Genomic DNA, 19279 nt, shown 5'->3' with positions numbered 1-19279 from the left:
CTTCTTTTTCCATGCGGAGGCAAACTTGGGCAGATCTTCGCGCTGGCGAAGTCCATCTGTGTGTTTAGAGCAGTGCTTTACCGAATGATTCCATTGTTCTCTCCCCCTGATGAGCTCTAGCCTCCTCGTCCCTTAGCTCCGGAGTGCCTTTTACACACAGGCTTTTGAAGTCCTGCAGGTTTTTCTTGCTCTTCAAGCACATGCGGGATTTATTCTATTTTGTTGTAATTTTATTTATTTTCCGAAAGCCTGAACGTCACGTGGGCAGTGTGCTCTGATCAAATAAAACCCTGAACGTGGCTTGAATGTGTTTATTTCTTAGCTCGGGAAAAGATGCTAGATTAAAAAGAGGGGCAGAATATTGTTTGCAGATGGAAGAACTTAATTTATGCATTGAGATGCAAGGCTTGCTAAGGTACCTGTCTGACACACATGCAAGAGCAGGGGGAGAATATTTAAGTAACACTGATTCAGAATCAGCCTTATCACAATCTTTAGCACGTTTCTTGTTTTGACTGAGTTAAATCTGGCAATCATTGTTCAAAAGAATGATGATTAGCAGCTTTTGTTTATATATAGCTGTTGTGAAAAATGAAACTTACTCGAGCTCTGGAGAAACCGCTTAAAAATTTTGATATTTTGGGCCTGATAGCACATGCAAAACCAGTAAAATGACCAGTGATTGGTTGCGGTATTTGTTTTACACCAATCATTGGTTGCGTTATTCCTTTTGCGTATACCCTTAGTGCGTAACTCCATCTGAGACTAAGACTCTGTGTCATTTCCTCCCTTTCTGTGCATGTGGACCTGGGGATAGCGCATTAATGTAGTTTTGGAAGACCCACCCAAACACTTAGAAAGGCCATAATATTTCAGTCCTGTGAAGAGGGTTAATTGGGTGCTATTTGTTTTCTGTGCTCCCAACCCCCTCCAGTTCTCTCCAGCTCTGTCTCCCTCCCCGAGCCCCCCTGCTGAGTTAAAGGCACAGAGCCAAGCTCTTGGGACCTTTGTGTTGACTGTTGATCCCCAGCCAAGCCAAGCCCGCCACGGGCGCCTCCCCCGCCCCGCGCCCCCCCCCCCCCTCCCCCAACCCCGCGCCCCTCGCCCCGCACCCCCGTCTCCCCGCTCACGCCCAGCCTGTCTGCTGCGAGGCGCCCGCGCTGCCCATCGCCGCATCCTGCGCCGCCTCTGCCCGCCGCATAGCGCCAGTCTCAGGGGCCGGTTTCCACGCTAAATTTCACACGCAAACGCTTTCGTACCCGACAGACACGGGCTGCCCGAGCCGCAGTGCAGACGGCTGCTTTCCAGGCTCTAGAACATTCTACATCATTTCTGTATAAAGGACACGTCCCATGTTCTTTTTACCCCCCCTCCCTTCCCCCCTTCCCCCCATTTCCCTGCCTTTTTGCAGAAAAAAACCCCACTAAGGCTAAAATTAGCTCCAGAAAATGGTGCAAGTGAACAAACAAGCGGATCCATTAGTGAGAATGGGTTATTGGCTTACTTGCCTCTACTCAAATGGCGGCCCATTAAAAGTGGTAATGTCTGCCGGCAGCGGTGCCGCGGGGAAGAGAAGAGGGCCAGGGAAGGCATATTTCACATGCGTCAGACGCTGGAATTAAATAGACCAATGTTCCCTAAAAAGACTGAAGTACATCTCTTTCTGATGTGCGTCTTGGGCAAAAATTCATTGATCTCAGAATGTCCCTTGGCAATTATAAAATATTAAATCCAAGTCACACTTTTCGACTCAGCTTAATTTTTTCTCTCCCTCTATTCACTCCCATTTGATCAATTTTAACAAGTTAGCAATGACTTCTAACAGGGGGAAAAAACCTTTGCAGAGTCTAGAAGCCTTGCCTTGAAAGCACCCTTTGTTATATTTCTCCTGAATTTTTGTATCTAAATAAATGTATATTAAAAAAGCATGACCGCGTAAGGTAATGACGGTTGATCCTTCAGCTCCCCTGCTTATGTACAGCGCATCGTATCCAGATTATTCCCCCATTTTAAAATCTATACCTGCTTTTTCAATCACTATTAAAACGTTATGATTTAAGAACATTTAATTATAATATATCCAGGATATTTCTGTTTGTTACTGTTGATGGTATTTAAGTAGACATATCGGGATTTCTAATGTGTGATATGTTAATTTGTTAGTGCTTTGCCCTGAAATTTGGGGAAGGCAAATATTTGCCGAGTAGGTTTCATTAGGGCGGTGGCCCTGGCAAAGGCCCGAGCCACAGGGTCTGGGCATCGCTTCAGTATCCTGGGAGATTATCGTGGGATCTGTAATTAATTGCCCAAATCATTAAATGTATCTCTGATTTCAGTAAATGTATTCACCCCAGCTGTTTGACAAGGTACACAGTTCATTAAATCACGCGCGTATCCGATGTTTTCCTAATTAAGATTTAGAATCAATCATTGCTTGTGTAATGTAGAGTGCAGCCAAATTTGTTTCGGGGGGGAACATATGTTTTTTTTAGGATTCAAGCAATAGTATCCGCTTCTAAGAGCCTCACCATTAGTGCACTGACTGCAATGGGAATTAGACATCCTGAGCTAATTAGCAGGCACAATTAGGGATGCCGTTCTGCCATTATTCCTTTTGGTAAATAATGTCACAGCCTATTCAGATTTTAATATAGCCAAATTCATTTGAAAAAGGGAGAAATGACTTAGCATTCATCATGTGCAGCCGTACACAGGGCCACACTGTTTTTCTTTGTTAAATAGGATAAATGGCGCACTGCCCATTTGAATGATGAACGGATTTTGGGTTCACATTTAGAACAACATTGTAGGTAGGATATTATATTGGGAGGAAGTAATGTTGTGCAGGTGTGATTTAGAACATATGGTCCACACATGAATAGTTGTATTAGAAATGCAAGAATTAAATGAGTCCTTAGATTTGTATTCATTTTGTGGGTTTCAAAAAGCTTCGGAAAAATGTTTGGCATGCACACACAATGCAGCCACTAATCACTCCTCTTTTTCAGCTCCTCATAATGTGAGGTATGCAAATGTCAGGCTGTCAGAGATTTGTCCTTTCAAAAACAAAGCATGACAAAAAAATAGCAATACAGCCCTATTGTGTTTGGGAACATCGACAGTGCCTGTATACGGAGGTTCCCTGATGCGTCATATTTACAATGCATGCAGTCATTTCAGTGCACTGATTTCAATATGTTGCTTACAATGCAGCCATTGATTCAACATAACTCCAGCTACGTTCACTGCATTGTTTAATACAGTGCATTGGTAAAGCACAGTAATTTGTAATTATGTAAGGAACATAACAGCATAAATAATTTTTGCGTTCTTATGTGATGTCATTTCACATTGCTTCAGATGATTTGTGTTGCTGCCTGTGTTCCCTGTGCGCTCAGATACTCTTTCATTGTTGGGGGCCAGCCGTAATGGAACAGGCAGTGCAGTGCACAGGCCTCTTTTCGAGAACCTGTGCTGCCTGCGCTCGCGGGTGGTCTTAACCTGTCGACATGCCTTAAACATTTGCATGTGGTCTCTATTGGCCGGTCATTACGCTGGGCCCGGTCTCCACTGCCGTGTCCTGATTAGAATGTATGATGCGTCTGGGAAGTGCACTGGAGCCGAGCAGAACGGGAGGGGGAAAAAAGCGAATGTGTGCAGTAGTGAGCGCGCCTGTTTAATAGAATCTCAACATTGGCTTTGAACACAATGGTTCTCACCCAGCGCCGCGGCGGCTCGGCTAGCGGGCCGCCCCGCAGGACGCTTCAGAGCAGGCGCCGGCGGGCTAGCCCGCGGCCGCCAGCTAGCAGTGCGGGGGGAAAAAAAAAACGGGAGAATTTCCTTTACAAAGACGAGTAATTAACATCGCAGAGCAGGGTGTAGGTTTAAATTGAGTCAATATGTAGTTAGGGATTGCACATATACAAATCTCATTTCAAAGGCAAAGTGTCTTTTGCAGGTTGCCAAAAAACGCTGCGCGGGACCCATACAAGCCAGTAGAACACATATATTAAAAATAAAGATAAGCTCGGGAGGCAGCGAGCAGTGTGGGGCCTGTGTGGTGCTGAGAGAAGGGGAAATGGGACCAGGGATGCCTGTATCCGAAGAAAAATGGAAGATGATTGTGGAAAGAGACGTCCCCTATTGACCCCTCACCTCCACTGTGTGTTCCCGTGGTCTATTTAGTGTCAGGACCAATGTGGAGATCGCTAAATCCAGACGAGTGAGCGCATGTTGTGGAACACGCTTGCGCTGAGCACTCCGTGCTTATCTGCTGCTCCCATCGTTCAGCTTGTAGCCAGCGCGCTGGAGGAAGCAACGGCATGAGTGTGAGGGTAGAGTTCCTCACATTAGCTGCATTTTATTGTGTAGTACAGGCTATGAACTGACAGGTAACAGAAATATAAATTCTCACTTCATGTAACCTGTGTCATAGTTCAGTGTACGCTTCATTTAAAATATTTATAGAGCAGTTAAATAGTTTCTTTGTTACATGGACATGATGTCGATTGACATGTTTTCTGTGGATATGAAAACAGAATTTGATTTATTAGGTAATCTGATTCATTTATTGAGATCCATTTAGATTTTTATCTAATATTCTGTAGTTTCTCAAAATCATTTCATGCAGGTTGAAGGGAGTATTCTTAGAAGTCATATTCACAGACAATGGTTAAATGTTTTTTTCCCTTGATTTTGACAGGCTTCCATATGCCCTGGAATTTATCTCTAATTGTTCAGAATTTTTCATGCCAAGATCCACTCCTAATGTGTGCCTCATTAGTATTAAACATGACGACTATTTATGCCTTTCCCTCAAAGAAGACTCATCGTGAAGTCATGCAGTCGTTCACTTCATAGCAATCCCCTTGGTTCACAGTTGACACTCCTTGGAACTTGTGTTTCATATGGAGGGCTTGGTAAAAGGAATACGGGAGCAGGACTCTGGAGTTGACAGTTGGGGAAATCCTTTTATTCCAAATTTGTGTCATTTTAACTTAAAGGACTGATTCTATTCCTGAAATTAAAAAGTGTAACTTTCAGTCTGGTTTCCACACCCTCCAGTGCTGTGTATTCCCTCAGTTGACATGAAAATTTCACAGACAGTGAGCACTTTGGTTGTTTGGAGGTTGAAGCCTTTTGTGAAATGGGATCATGTCATGACATTTTCTCTCAGACAGGGACGACAGTAGATTGACATTTGATCTGATTGTCTCATTGCTCAGGAAGTTAGCAGGAAGAAAGCAAGTTGATTATTTCTTATCTTTATTCCTACTCACTTATTTAATAGGATTTGTTAAAAATAGTGGACGGTTATAATAGTAATGATCTGCAAAATAATATTATGTAATACAAATGACAAACTACTTATACATATGCAGTATATTAGGCATGTACATGAGTATTTGAATATTCAGATACTTGCTTGACATGTACATCTTAGAAAATTCAAACAATTTTTGAATTGCATAAAATTTGCCTTGAATTTTGTAGCCAATATTGAGTGGACATTACACCTCCTGAATACATGAGTGACCTTATATAAATATACTGATTTAGTGTTGACAGATTTCATGTGAACAAAGCTAGGCGGTAATGTTTGATGGCTCACCTGCTTTCCAAAATGAAGCAAAATCACCATTGCTCATCCAGTTATTTCGTGCGAAGCATGAAAGCAATTAGAAGCAAAGCATTCTATTTTTATCAGCATGGACACAGAGCAGTTGTCATCTGAATAGTCATTTAATAGTAATGTTAATCAGAATTCATAAATAATTGCTTTGGTTAAAATGTTGTTATGCTATAGACTTTTCATTCCCTAAAAGTTTCATGTGATAATTGCATTTAATAATTTTGTTAACATTGATTGTCTCCAGCCTTCTGTCCTTTCTTCTAGACAAAAAACCAAAAAACCCCACTACACCCCTCCTAGAATTATTTAAAAACAAAAACCAAAGCGTATCCAAATACTGTGTGAGTAGTGAAAGCATGTCTCTGATTACCAAGTTATTTGTTTCTTGTATCCCTTGTATGTGTGCATGTATGTGTCATCATAATGATAATGATAGTAATAATCCTGCCGGTGTGTAAACGGGTTGGCTTTTGGTACATTGTGTGTCTCCATTTTAGACTACGCTAAAGAGACAGCAATGATCCCACCATGATGTTCAGGTGGTAGTGACCTCATGCTAACTGCTGTCCGTTGCACAGCGTTGTGGTGTTCTACAAAGCCAAGGCGAATGAGTCAGTTGGAAACATAAAAAGCTCGACGAATGACACTGCCGGACCACTGAAGGGTGAAAAACCAACAATGCCTCATTAGTGGGGACTTCTGAAGACCAGGATTCTGATTTGAGACTCATTACGATTCCCACATTTTATCTTTAATTGGGTTCATTTTATTTATGAAATGGTTTGAATATTTAATGCTGCAAAGTTTCACTGCAGATCTCGTGCACAGAAAAAGATTCTCGGTCTGATATTTTATCCTAATTTTCAAGTACATTTAAATGGTCTTTGCATTTTTTTGGGTAAAGAAAAGAAAGCATTGTTAGGCTTTTTCTTTCAAAGCCTCGTTTGGAGCCTTTTAGTAGGAGCTACCATCAAATAAGATTTTAATAAAAGCTTTCATGTAAAGCAAATGAGTTCAATGCATAAATTTTTGTATTGTGCACAGGCCAAAATGGCCCTTCCCTAGCAGCGTTACCCAGATGAATTCGGTCTGCATGTTTCAGGAACAATAAAATTAGCTACATCTTGTAGTGATGGAGCCAACCATGATACTGTCTCAAAATCCAGCCGTGGTCCTTTCTTTGTGAGCTGTCCAAAATTTTTTCGTGAACATACCAAATTAAAAATGGTTCATTTGCTCCTCCGCAGTTGTCTAGCAGCAAGAAAGCATGATAAATATACAGAGAATTTATTCTCTCCCCTGTATAAAATATCTTTTGTTACACCCTAGTAAAAAAAAAAGGAGAAAAAGAGCAAATGTTTAGCGTTTCAGGGCAAGAAAGTTTTGAGTGCTTTGTGTAGGGAGTGCATTGTGTGTGCTACACACTGTTTAGCTTGGTGACCCTGTGACTGTTTTCTAAGGAAATGCATGAGCAGCCCTCTAGAATTCAGCTTTAGGGTCAGCTTTCATCTCAGCTGTAACCTGTGGACTAAGAAACTCCAGGCGATGCAATTGCAGCTTTGTCAGTACACTACTAATTAGAAAATTCCTGACCTGAAGCGAGATGTTTTAATTATGTGTTGTGTCAACTAGTTTGCAGATTTAATCCACGGTTAATATACATTTGACTGTAAAGCAGCGTTGCACTTCACCCCGGATCGTCTGTAAAATGACAGGATTTCTTGTTCGTGTTCCGTATTTATTTTTTTTCTTTTCTTTTCTCAGACTGTCGGTTTCATGTAACGTTATGTCGTTTCGGTGTCATGTTTTTTAAATCCTGCGACGTGCTCGCGCAGCGTAATTGGACAGGGGAAGGTTAACGCATGTGCTGCTGTGTGTCTGGTCTGACGCGCTGAACAATGCGACGGCTGTGCCGAGCGCGAGGGCTCCGCGTTGCGAGGCAGGCAGCCGGGGGAAGCCAGCGAAGGGTTAAAAACAGAAATTGAGCGGGGATGCTGGGGGCAGCGGCGCTGCAGAACATAGCAGTGTTCGTGCGAAGGCAAGTCATTTCCCGAAACACTGCAGACACATGGCCTCCGGCAGTCTAAAACCTTTGGAGACCAAAATGGCTTGCAGGAGTTGGAAGTAATAAGGTGTTTTTGCCTTCTTTCTCCTTGACTGAAATTCTGTACGGTTGCTATGCATTGCCACGGAGCAGCGTGGCTGTTTTTATGCTTTATACGGGTATTAAGATGCTTTGCAACCGGCCATTTTTAAGATTTGTTGTTCTATAGTTGGGGATTGAATTGAAGTTGTTTGTTTTGAATTTAATTCCACCATTTTTCATCAGGATCAGAAAGGCGGAGCTCTGCTTCTCTCTTTCCTCTGCCCTTCTCCTTCCCTCTCTCCAGAGACCGGGGCGAAGCCCAGATGGGAGCGTGTAGCTATTTTGATTATTTTAGATTTTATTGTAATATGAGAAGTGACAAAAGGAAACAAATTGCCCTGCCCCTAGGAAAAAAAGGATGTGTTTTACTTCAGCTGGGGTGAAAACATTCCCCCTTTTATGATGGCTTTTACTGTGGTATCCAGGAAGACGGGCTGGAGAGTATAGTTTAGGGCTTCCCCATACGTGTTAGGTAGCTTGCCTTCTTAGGTATGTGCTTATGCGTGAACCAGGCATATTAGCAAGCCTGTCACTGTTCCCACTCTGCTGTCAGTGGACTGACTCTAGATTCTATTAAACACACTTGCTAATTGTGCACATCTTACCCATCTTTGATTTTGAGACTACGAAGGGCTTTTTTTTGATGAACAATGTATAGTTGGACATCTGCAAATTGTTACTCTAATTCTTTATACATTTATTAGAGCTTAACTAACCCCACATCAAATGCCTCACCCAGGCTATGTCAAAAGGCCAGCGGCAATTTAACCCACATCTGTTGACTCTTTCCCCATGTCCTCATCTTGCATCAATGTATTTAAAAGAAAACATTTCTGTTGTTAATTAATGAACGGCATCGGAGAAAGGGTAAAAAATAGCTGTGGATGAAGTATTTTTCCCCTGAAGACTGGGAACTTGGAATGGTGAGCAAGAAGAGGCTGTTCTGCAGTTGCGGGTCTTCACATTGTAAACGTGGGGGACGCATGCAGAAAGAGATGGGTGGTGGAACTGTTTTGTTTGAAAGGCGGAAAATCAGTTAACATGTGGTACAGCTTTGCTCCGTGGCACTCAGTCAGTGATAGTGCTAGTGTGGTTCACCCTCACAGTGGACAGTAACCCTTTCACTCCGGCGTTCCATTGGAGCTGCTCGCTGTCAGTCAGTGAAGTTTACTTTGAGTACCGCCTCTCGTGTCAGCATATCACATGTTGTAGGTGAACAGCAAGCACAGCTTCTGTATACCCCTATGTGTCGTTTAAGCGGTCAGCTGTTAAATTAAAAAAGTAAAAATATACACACATTTGTATGCTGAGCTCATTTTCAGCTGAGTTTGCCTTCTTAAGTATACTCCCAGCTTACCTCTACCAGATGGTCAGCTGATTGCATTACTTTGTACTGATTGGTTACTGCGACTCCAAGATTCTCTCTGCCTGTGAGGTGTTGGCATTGTCTAGGGGATCTTGTGATCCAGGCAGATTGGATGAGGTATTGGGACCTTTTTGCGTATTCCCATACAGGTATCATAGTAGCATCTGAGGTGATGAGGCAGAATGGCACCTATTGGTGTTGAAGATGGCTGTGGAAGCTATTCATTTGTACAGCTCTGGTAGCCTTTCTCATACATCTGTACCGGTGTCCGGGTGTGCTATCTCAGCTTATATTAGGTTGGATAGTGACAGATTGGCTAGAGTGGGCTGGCTTCGCATTTGACCATGAGTCGCCATCACGTTTCCTACTCGGGAGTTCCCACTTTGAGGCTGGAGATGGAGCCAGGGCGTTAGTGGATAGTGCTGCTGATGACCAGGCTGGGCACAGTTCAGTATATAACCTCCACATGCGGCCTCTTTCTCAGGCTGAGAGTAGAGGCCATGGAGAATGTCCGTGGACAGACTCCTGTTATTCAGATGCTGCTCTGGCTACCCTGCCCATCAGCAATGATGCTGAAACAGCAAGTAGCAAATGCTTCTTGGAACGCTCTTCCCATGTGTGAATTCAGGAGGAACAGCGGTACAGCTTCGTGAACAGTCCGCAGTGTTGTTGCCCAAATGGCTGATGTTTTGCCAGTGCTCAAGTTTACTGCAGTCATGTGCCTGTATGGCCAAACCTCCAAAATAAATGCATACCCTTGATAAAATTTGACCTTGATTACAAACAAATTCATTTTGACCTTTATTCATTTACTTATAAGAAATGATGCAAGCAGCTGTCTAAAGTGTTCGATTCTTTACTAGGTAAGTCACTGATTCATTCTCTTGTGATTTGCATGCTTGGTCTTAATATTCCTTTAGGGACTCATCCCAAGCTCCAGGAGGTAGCAGCTTTATCGCTGTCTGGCATTGTGACCACTCTGTCTTGTAAGAGTTTACACTGTAGCAATAGTTGAGGGGGTCATTGTGTCATTCTTCATGAAACACCGTTGACAAATAGCTTAACTGCTGTGTAACTGTCAGTTACCCCCTAGCCTGTTACTTTATTAATTTATTTATTTACTATCCTTGCCATTATGCTAATTTTAAATAACAGTTAATAATATCAAAGTTACAGTGCGTTCATGCCTAGTTCTGATCTCATATGACAGAAAGATCCTTGTGGGATCATGGAAAAATAGTCATTTCTAATCAAAGTTTGACCTACTTTAAGATACTGTAGCACTGATTGTACAGAGGAAATCTCTACCTTCTTTTTGAAAGTGCTTTCCATTAGAGTGCGTACTGCAGTGCATCCCAGTAAGTTGCTCATAATGTAATTTAGTGTTCCTCAGTAAGTCATTAAAATACTGGCAAGAGCTGGATGAAGTTTGGAGCAGGTTGAAAAAAAATTGTTCAAATTGTACTTGGGTGACTTCTCAAGAGTATTATTTTCATAATATTTGGTATGTATGAATTGATTTTGTTTCCTAACAGTGTGAGCGGGGTAATAGGATGTTCGTGAACTTAGTCAGTGCTGGGCATTTCCCCTTTGGGTATAACATAAACTGTATCTGACCAATTGAGCTCCAGCATTGCTTGACTTTTACTTGTACTATTATTTCAGTTTTGTGATGCTCACTGAGCCTATTTCTACCCTTTCTTACTGCATCGCAGTACTTTCTGTGCTATTTCTCATGCAGGTAAGTGTATCTGTTTGGCTAATAAAGGGAGGTTATGAATGACTCATGGATATACAAATATATTAGCAGTTACCGATGATAAGCTGCCTGTAAAAAAAGCTGAAAACTCTCTTCCCTCATGTGCTCTGGTTTCCACCATCTTTACTTTTGCAAACAGTTTCCTTTGAATAATCGTTAATCTCCTAATTTTGTCCAGTCGTGCCTGGTCTTGCTCAATCTTGCGCAGTCTTGCCTTTAACTAGACTGGCGTATTGGAGGTCGTTTCCTCACTTAGTTTGCTTGCAGAAATACTTATACAGAGCATGTATTATTCTGTTTTGCTGTTAACCTGGGTAGTGCAGTAGTTCAGTTAAATTAAGACACCAGTAACTAGATATTTTGTAATGTGTTGCAGTGCATTGCTTGATGGCCATTGTAAATGATGCTGATCGAGCTGACGTGGGATTTCATTCCATAGCTTTTTGACCGTGGTCTTGGACGGCTGGATTTAAGTGGAGCACTGTGGCCACCTCATAGCCAGCACTGAATGTTTAATGAGGAGAAATGGGGCTTGTGTGTGTGTGTGTGTGTGTGTGCGTATGCGCGTGTGTGTGCATGCATGTGTGTGTGTGTGTGCACATGTGCGTGCATGCGTGTGTGCCTGTGTGTGTGAGGGAAAAGGAGCATTTCTGTATCTATAAAACGGGCCGGAGTAACATAAACTCCTTGCACATTATACTGTATAGACTGAGCCAGGCTTGCTTGTCCTGCTGATTGTATGTTCAGTCATGCAGTGTCCAGAGTGTCTGTGAATCACTGGCACACTGTATTTGCCTTCCCATTGGCGAGCGTAGCCGGCGTGTGTGGAAGCGGGCCTGCTTGGATCGCGTCCCTGCGAGCGAGGCGCGTCCTGACAGCCTGACTGCTGCTTTGTGCTGAGGCAGCAGGCTTTGAGCTCTGCTGGGCCCCCGCTCTCCGCGTGCCCGGCAAACCGGGCTATTAACCCCCAGCCCCCGGGTGTCACCCCAGCCAAATCCAATATTTGCGCTACCACCGAGGTCTGATGCCATTCCAACTCCAAAAGGTGCTGATCGGCAAAAAAAGAAGACCAAAAAACCGTGGGACAGTACGAGGGGGGAAGGGGGCGGGGGAGGGGGAGGGATGGGAGAGGGCAGGAAAGGGGGGATTTCGCTTCAGACCGAGAGAAACAAAAACAGCGCATAGTTGAAAGTAAATGTGGCAATTTGGGAGCTAATTTTGGCCCCGTTCTGTAAACGGAGGAGAAACTGTAGGAGATCCGCGATGTCTTAATAATTACAGACTGGCCTCAGAGGACGTCAGTGCTCCGGGGAGCCCGCAGCTTCAGCTCTGTTGTAGATGTACATTCTTTCTCTTGTATTGTACTTTTTAAATTACGCGAGGCTCTGAAAACTGCAAGTATTTTTTAATGCAACGATAAGCTGAAAAATGTTGTTTTCCCAAAATAAATTGCGACTGTAGATGAGATCTATGAGAATCTACCATGTTTGCTGTGGTCTACTGTGTAGTGTTCTGAGCGTATCAGAAAGTTGCAACTTGAACTTGAAGGTTTCCAAATGAGGCAATATTAAGCAATGTGTCTCCACATCAGGAGAAAAGCACACAGAGAGACAGAGCGGATTAGAGTTCTTAAAACAGAGACTGTAACCAACACAGAGCTGAGGAGAATCATCGGACAGAGTACATTTTTCCAGTAAAGACCTTCGGCGGTGATCAGACGCAGTGTTTGCGTTTGTGGTGGAGTGTTCTCAGGTTTCGGTGACACGTCTGTGACGCTGTGGCCGTTTTGGCCGCGTCCTCCCGGCTCCAGGCTGCGGTTGGATTTTTGTCACGGGTCTCTACCCGTGAGACCGTGATGGGTTGACCTTGCGCTGGCCCGGCTCCAGCGCTTACGCCATTTCGCCCTGGGGCTACGCCATATCTGTCCCGTGTGGAAAATAGTGCCTCGTTTGTGTCTCAGAGGCCCGCGGTGCAGTTTACCCAACCCCTGTGTGGGGAAATGGCCTGTGTGCTGGCTGGGAACGAGCAGGGGGTTCAGAGGAGAGCGTGTGTGTGTGTGTGTGTGTGTGTGTGAGGGTGCGTGTGTGTGTGTGTGTGTGTGTGTGTGTGTGTGTGTGTGTGTGTGTGAGGGTGCGTGCGTGTGTGTGTGTGTGTGTGTGTGTGTGTGTGTGTGTGTTTGCGTCGGGACGTTTGATCTCACCTGGCTTTGCGCTGAAGTGAGCAGGTGGGCGGGAGCGGGGGGGGGGTAGGGGGGGAGAGCGGGGGCGCGGTTAGAGGGCACGCCCAGGCGGAGCGGATGCAGCGCGTTCGGGAGGACACGCCCTGGGGTGGGGCGCACGCCGCGTTCCCACAGGGGGGAACGGCGGCGTTCCGGCGGGCCTGTGCCGCCGCTGCTCCACCCCGCCGCTCCACGCCACTGCTCCAGGCTGCTGCTCCTCCACGCTGCCTCACAGCCACATTCCTATCCTCCTCCGTCAGCTCTCCTCCCAGACCCCCCGCGCTGCAGCCAGGGAGCGCCTTCTCTTGTGAAATGGCAGGGCTGCGTGTCTGAGTGGCCCTGGCTGGGCTCTGCGCATACCTTTGGGTGTAATGTAGCCGCAGTCTGAGCCTCCGCTCTCGGGTCCGTGTGTGCTCGTCACGCAGTGGGAGCACAGCCGCTCTCCGTCCGGGCCCCAGAGCCGTGAGCACGTTTGCTGCAGCAGTAGCACGGAGCCAGCCCCCCCTCCAGGTTTACAGCGTGTGGCTCTCTGTCTCAGCCTGGTACCCCCCCCTCGCCTCCCCCCTCTGTGTCCGCACTCTGGCAGTGTGGGAGCTTGGGAAATCAGACCTGTTTGCTGGCTGCCTGTGAGTACCTGACTGTAGTTAGTCACTGTAGGGCGAGGTGTGGAGCGGCGCCCGGGGCCCTTCGTCTGTAAGGCGTGGTGATGGAGACACAAGCCACGACTGGATCCCCGGGAGCCCGCTCTGAAGCCAGCGCAGACCTGGAAGCTCCCGCCGCGCTGTCTGTCTCTCTCTCTGAGAGAGCCGTGAAGGTGTGGAGCGCTGTCTCCACCGAATCTCAGGAGAGGTCAGGTGCCTGGAAGGATGCATCCGTGCTGTCTTTGCTCTTAATTGTGCCGTGGTGATGGTGTACCACCTTAAAACGGCAAACATATTAAACAACTTGTTTTTATGAGCTTTTCACACCAAAGGCAAATTCAGGTTTGATTTTTCTTCTTTTGCTTGTAGTGTGTAACCTTACAAATCCTGAAGTTTCATCGTTCGTATGGCTTAAAACACAAACACTCATTTCTGTTGACGGGAAAAAAAGCATTTTTGCTGACGTGTTGTTGCTCTCCGTTTTAAAAAAACGGCACTCGACTATTTGCCTTTTTTCTTAATCCCCCATGAATCTGCACCAAGCTGATGGGTCTCCATGGATACAGACAACAACATGGCAGTGTTTGTGTTACTGGCAATGGAGGCCGACTTATTAAAATGGAAGAGGAAGAAGCGGAATTAAGTGAAATCAGCTTTCAGTCCTAGCAGACGCGCACACCCTGGCCTCCTTCACTAAGGGAGCTGCTGTTAGTGCAAGGCTCGGCTTCATTTTCCCCAGAAAGACGGGCTGGCTCACTGTAGCAGCCCTCTCTCACCCTCCCACCCCGTAGCCGTACCCGAACGGAGGACGCTCGTCAGCTGAGAGGAACGTGTCTGATTGGTCCCGTCCACAAGCCATTTTACTGAAGTGGGCAGGCCCATCTGTGGCAATCTAAGGCTGTGAGCAGGGCAGGTTTTATCCGATTGGCCTGATTAGGGAAGGTCATTCTAATTAGGGGTCATGACCCTAAGGGCAATGCCTTTCTTTCCCCCCTGTGGACCCCACTTCAGTTTCTCTCAAACCGTAGTCATTATAAGTGTGATAGAGCATGATGTATGGTGGCCAGCCGCAACATCAGCGTGGGCACAGTCTGTTCTGATTTTTATAATGATTGTTTTCAAAGCCTTGCTTTTTACAATCATGGGTTATATGAAGGCACATATTGTCATATTTGTGGTATTCTAATACTTACAAACATGAACAGTGTTGTCAGAAAATTGCAACTTGAACTTACAAACATGAACAGTGTTGTCTTCTCATTTTCCAGATGTTTGCAGTTAGCATCAGTCTATAATGCTTTGTTTATGGGGTGCAATCAATATGATTATGAGTGGGTGTTTTGGAGTGTTTGTAGTTAAAATGCCCTTGTTATTTCTTTCTGCCTCAATTCAAGTGGGTGTTTTGTTGATATGCTTGCTGGTCGTTTTCATCTTACCAACTTGCATTTCCTTGGTGGATCTTTATGAGTTTTTCAAATTTTGTTTTTACCTTGAAGTTAAATCCAAACAAATATTCCAGACCGGAAGGCTATATCATCTTGTCATGACATCATGTCATGAGAACATTCACAGGCCTGTATTTCGAAGATGAAGGACTTCAGATACTCAAACGTGCATGTTCGCTCACCTTTGCATTCTGTGTATGCATTACATTTATAATCATCAAAACCTACAGTTGGACGTGTAGTAAAATAGAAATGCAAATTGTTCTTCATTAATGATGTTGGTCTCTGGACTGGAGGAATTCAAACAGACAAAAAAAAACCCCACCATTTGGCCACCTTCAGCAAATGAACTGAGCGTGCTATGGAAGTGTGATGATGTAATGCTTTGCGCGTTCTCCTCAGATTTCGGGGAGTTCTGTGGACTCCCCGGCCGGCTCCTCCTCGGCCTCCGCCTCCTCCCGCCAGTACTCCCGGCACCGCATCACGCGCGTCAACCTCAGGGACTTCATCTTCTACATGGAGCAGGAGCGGGAGACGGCCCGCTCCCTCTTACTGTACCGGGCCCTGCTCAAGTAGCGCCGCTCTCCTCTACACTCCTCTCCTCTCTCTCTCTCTCTCTCTCTCTGTATCTCCTGCAAATGTGCCTTTTCATTGGGTTATTTTGCTTTGTCTCAGTGTCGCAGCTGTGACCTTCCGAGTTACTTTAACAGAAACGAAGGAGAAAGACGAAAGAAACGAGAAAAACGGATTTTGCCTGTTCGTGGCTTTTGCACCAGAGTAATAAAGAGAGGGGGAAAAATGCAGAGATTCAGGATGTTAACGAAGGCCATGTAAAGTCTGGGTTTGAGTCACACATGTAAACGTGTGTTTGCGTTAGTGTTTGTTTGAACTTTCACACGTCTGGCTGCCCAAATATTTCATGCCTATCGATGGGCGATTTTACCGAATGAACTATCCCAAAGCGATGGATTATTGATTGTATATATTTTTTAAAGCAATATATTCCAAATATTATACCACAGCCTACAGTGTTGATTAGGAGTGTGTCAAGTTTGGGTCATTGCATTTCAGGAAAAATAAGTATTTAAAGTTTTGGAAACTCTAGCCTATCTGTGTTTTATATTTTTGGATCAATTAATTGTTTAGAATTAAGAGGAACAACAGCATAACACAGGCACTGAACACAGTTAAATGTAAATAGTCATTTTCTCAATGGGTTTGAGCATGTACAAACTTTTAAAACCATCAATATTTTAGCGTCAAAGTAATATTCAAAAGTTCATGTGTTAATAGTCTGTTGTTATGAAAAATCATGTAAGGTTATCGTTTTTATCAAGGTAAAAAGAGATTCGGTTATTTCATTCGTAAATGTTTTGTTAATCTACGGCTCGTGTTGTACCAGTTGCATACTGTAGGTCCATAGACATGCATCATTCTTGAGCCCCATTTTTTCTTTTGTCAATGTCAACAAATTTAAATAGAACACTGGAAGTTGATTTAAATGATTGAATTATTTCCAGAAATCTTGTTTTTAAACCAGTTTTTAAGTGTAAGTGGAGTGCTGCATTTAATCATGATGTTCAGACAAAGGGCTGGAAGCAATGATTATGATGTTGATTATGATTATGATTGATACTGTATGTTCCCCTTCTGAATCTCTTTCCTAAACCCTGATCTTATAAATGCATTGGAGCCCTACTTAAGAGTTCAGCAGTTGGAATGGCTGGAGGATCGTTTGAAATAGTTTCACTGCTACTCTCTCTCAGATTAGATTAGGGAAGGGTAAGCAGAACTTCCCTCTTGTGGACCTGTGTTTTTGATGCTCACATTGGACACAAGTTGCACTGAACGAGTTGTTTTCAGTGGAGTCTTTATGGTCTTTCCCGACCCTTATTTTCATGGCCTTTTTGTTTTAAATTGGAGTTTCTATGTAGGTGCCTCATTTAGAAATGTGTTCGCTGTATGGACAGCCTTTCCAGTGGCTTTTCAATGTGCTTTCAAGCTTTTGCTTTTTTTTTTCTTTTTTTTTTTTTAAACAGCACCGATAATTTTAAATGCATATTATTGCAATTCAATCCGAGAGATGTGTTACTAATGTACATGAAACCTGTCTTGTTTCAACATTAAACAGTATTGTCTATAGCAGTTAAAGGGAAACTTGTTTTGTAACTATTTATATATAATATTACTTTTTTGCAATTGCTTTTAAGCTTGCTATGTTTCAGGCAATGCAAGTTTAACTTGGTAAAGTACTACAGCAGAAGAAAGGAAATATACAAAATAATTTAAACGAAGCACAAATAGACCTGTTTATCCACTGATTTAAGACAATAATTTTAATAATTATTTTTATGGTTTCTGATAAATAAGGTGAAGGACATTTCTATTCCTCCAGCTTTTTAGCCAAAATATTATTAGGGAGGTATTACTGATATACACAGATGGAAAATTGTGTTTTAATGTATGGATAATTTGTACATATTGTTTACAGAGACCATGTGTTTATTAGAACTGTTATTTTTGGTAAAATGTACATATTCTGAAATTTTCCTGTTTGTGTGAAAAGCATACTTCTGTATTTGTACCTATTTTGTAAAGGAATAAAGAAGCTGTTTACTAAACTGGGTATGTAATCATTCCCTTGCCAACATGTGAAGAGGTATAGAAAAAAAGTAATCATGAAAATAAAAGCAAGATTTTCTGATTGCTGCAGTCTAGAGGGACTGTGGAAATCTCACCTTTCTACTGCTTGTGTTAGCTAGAACTGTTTTCAAAAATTCCTTTCATTTCTGGGTGAAGTAAGTGCATTGTTCTTGAGCAACAGTAAACCAGATGAATTAAAGCAATTACATAATTAAATTAAAGTAGATACTATTCGATGTGAGGGCATCCCTCTGGTCTGGCCAGTTAAATCTCTTAATTCATTTTTAAATAAAAGGCTTCAGCCTAAGTTTCCCTTTGCGTACAGTGGGCATACTTTTCCACGCAGTCAACATCATAACAGCGGCTCTGAAATAAGTTCTAGGTTAATCAAACCCTCTCATTATCCATTTACTAGCATTGTGTATGTAAGATACAAATTGACTTAAGTACCCACTGCTAGAAGTAATGTCCCCGTTAGGATTAGCACTCCTAATTAAGCTCCTGCATTTTGAAAGGACCAAAGCGTTTAACTTGGTGCGAAACGCTGGGATTCGGAACCAGGTCCTGTAAGGCTGTTCAAAAAGGAGAGCCAACTTTTGAAAGTCCCCTTGGAAGAGCACGAAGCCGATGATTTAGTTTTCTCCCTAAAAAAGTAAATTTTCTACACAGCTTAACTGGGAAGCTCTAGATTGCTGTGGCTGGCTGCCCACTCTGCCATCGTGGAATGGATTTATAACATGTTGTGTGATTAAAATGGGTTTCATCGTGTGACCTTCTGTGGCTGTGAAATCTATTTTAATTCCCTTTTGTGTACTTGTATTCTGTTTGTTAACACCAGAACAAAAATTGTCAAAGGTAAAAGAAATCAGGAATGAAAAATTACACTAACAGAGCAACAGAGAGAAGGCCAAATAAATGCTTTGATATTTCTAGTAAAATTCAGTGTTCCTAATAAACATGACCTTTTTCTGCATGCCACATGCGCTAATAATTTGCACTGAATAGAAGCAGCAGGATAAAGTTGTCATTTCTGTAGCCAGATTGATCACTCTTGATGTTTTCTCATCAGTATGGTGACACTTCCCTTTGTGGAAGGTGTGAACCAATTAGAGCAGTGACACATTGAAGTCCCTGCAATATACTTGTATCCACCAGGACTGATGCTCACGTTTCTTAGACTGCTAGGCCAGCGGTTTACAAACTTTCTGAACCTGCAAATACATTTCTTGTGACACACCCCTTGTTAAAATGTATTTTTTTTCAATGTTATCTCACAGTCCACATTTGGTGGACCACTGTACTGAACTAAACTAGTTTTGCTACAGCAGCAACCTAACCTAAAGTGCAAGAGCACATAGTCCTGATGTGAGCATAGCCTAAATGTACAGTGCTGGGAAGATCTACTGTTCTTTCAGAAATGAGCTGAAAG

At 43.5% G+C, this 19279-nt stretch overlaps 1 protein-coding gene across 1 annotated transcript in view; it reads left to right on the top strand.

Moving 5' to 3' along the window:
* LOC135241726 (transcription initiation factor TFIID subunit 4-like) overlaps positions 1 to 17828 on the top strand; it is a 71002-nt gene extending 53174 nt beyond the window's left edge. Inside the window, exon 15 of the mRNA XM_064312342.1 lies at positions 15610 to 17828. Within this exon, the coding sequence (XP_064168412.1) occupies positions 15610 to 15783 (174 nt within the window). The 3' untranslated portion in view covers positions 15784 to 17828. The remainder of the gene's footprint in view (positions 1 to 15609) is intronic.
* Positions 17829 to 19279: the final 1451 nt, after the last annotated feature.

Source organism: Anguilla rostrata, chromosome 16 (assembly GCF_018555375.3).
Source record: "Anguilla rostrata isolate EN2019 chromosome 16, ASM1855537v3, whole genome shotgun sequence".
Taxonomy (NCBI): domain Eukaryota; kingdom Metazoa; phylum Chordata; class Actinopteri; order Anguilliformes; family Anguillidae; genus Anguilla; species Anguilla rostrata.
The sequence above is the reverse complement of the archived record's forward strand: the minus strand, read 5'-3'. Positions and strand labels throughout refer to the sequence as shown.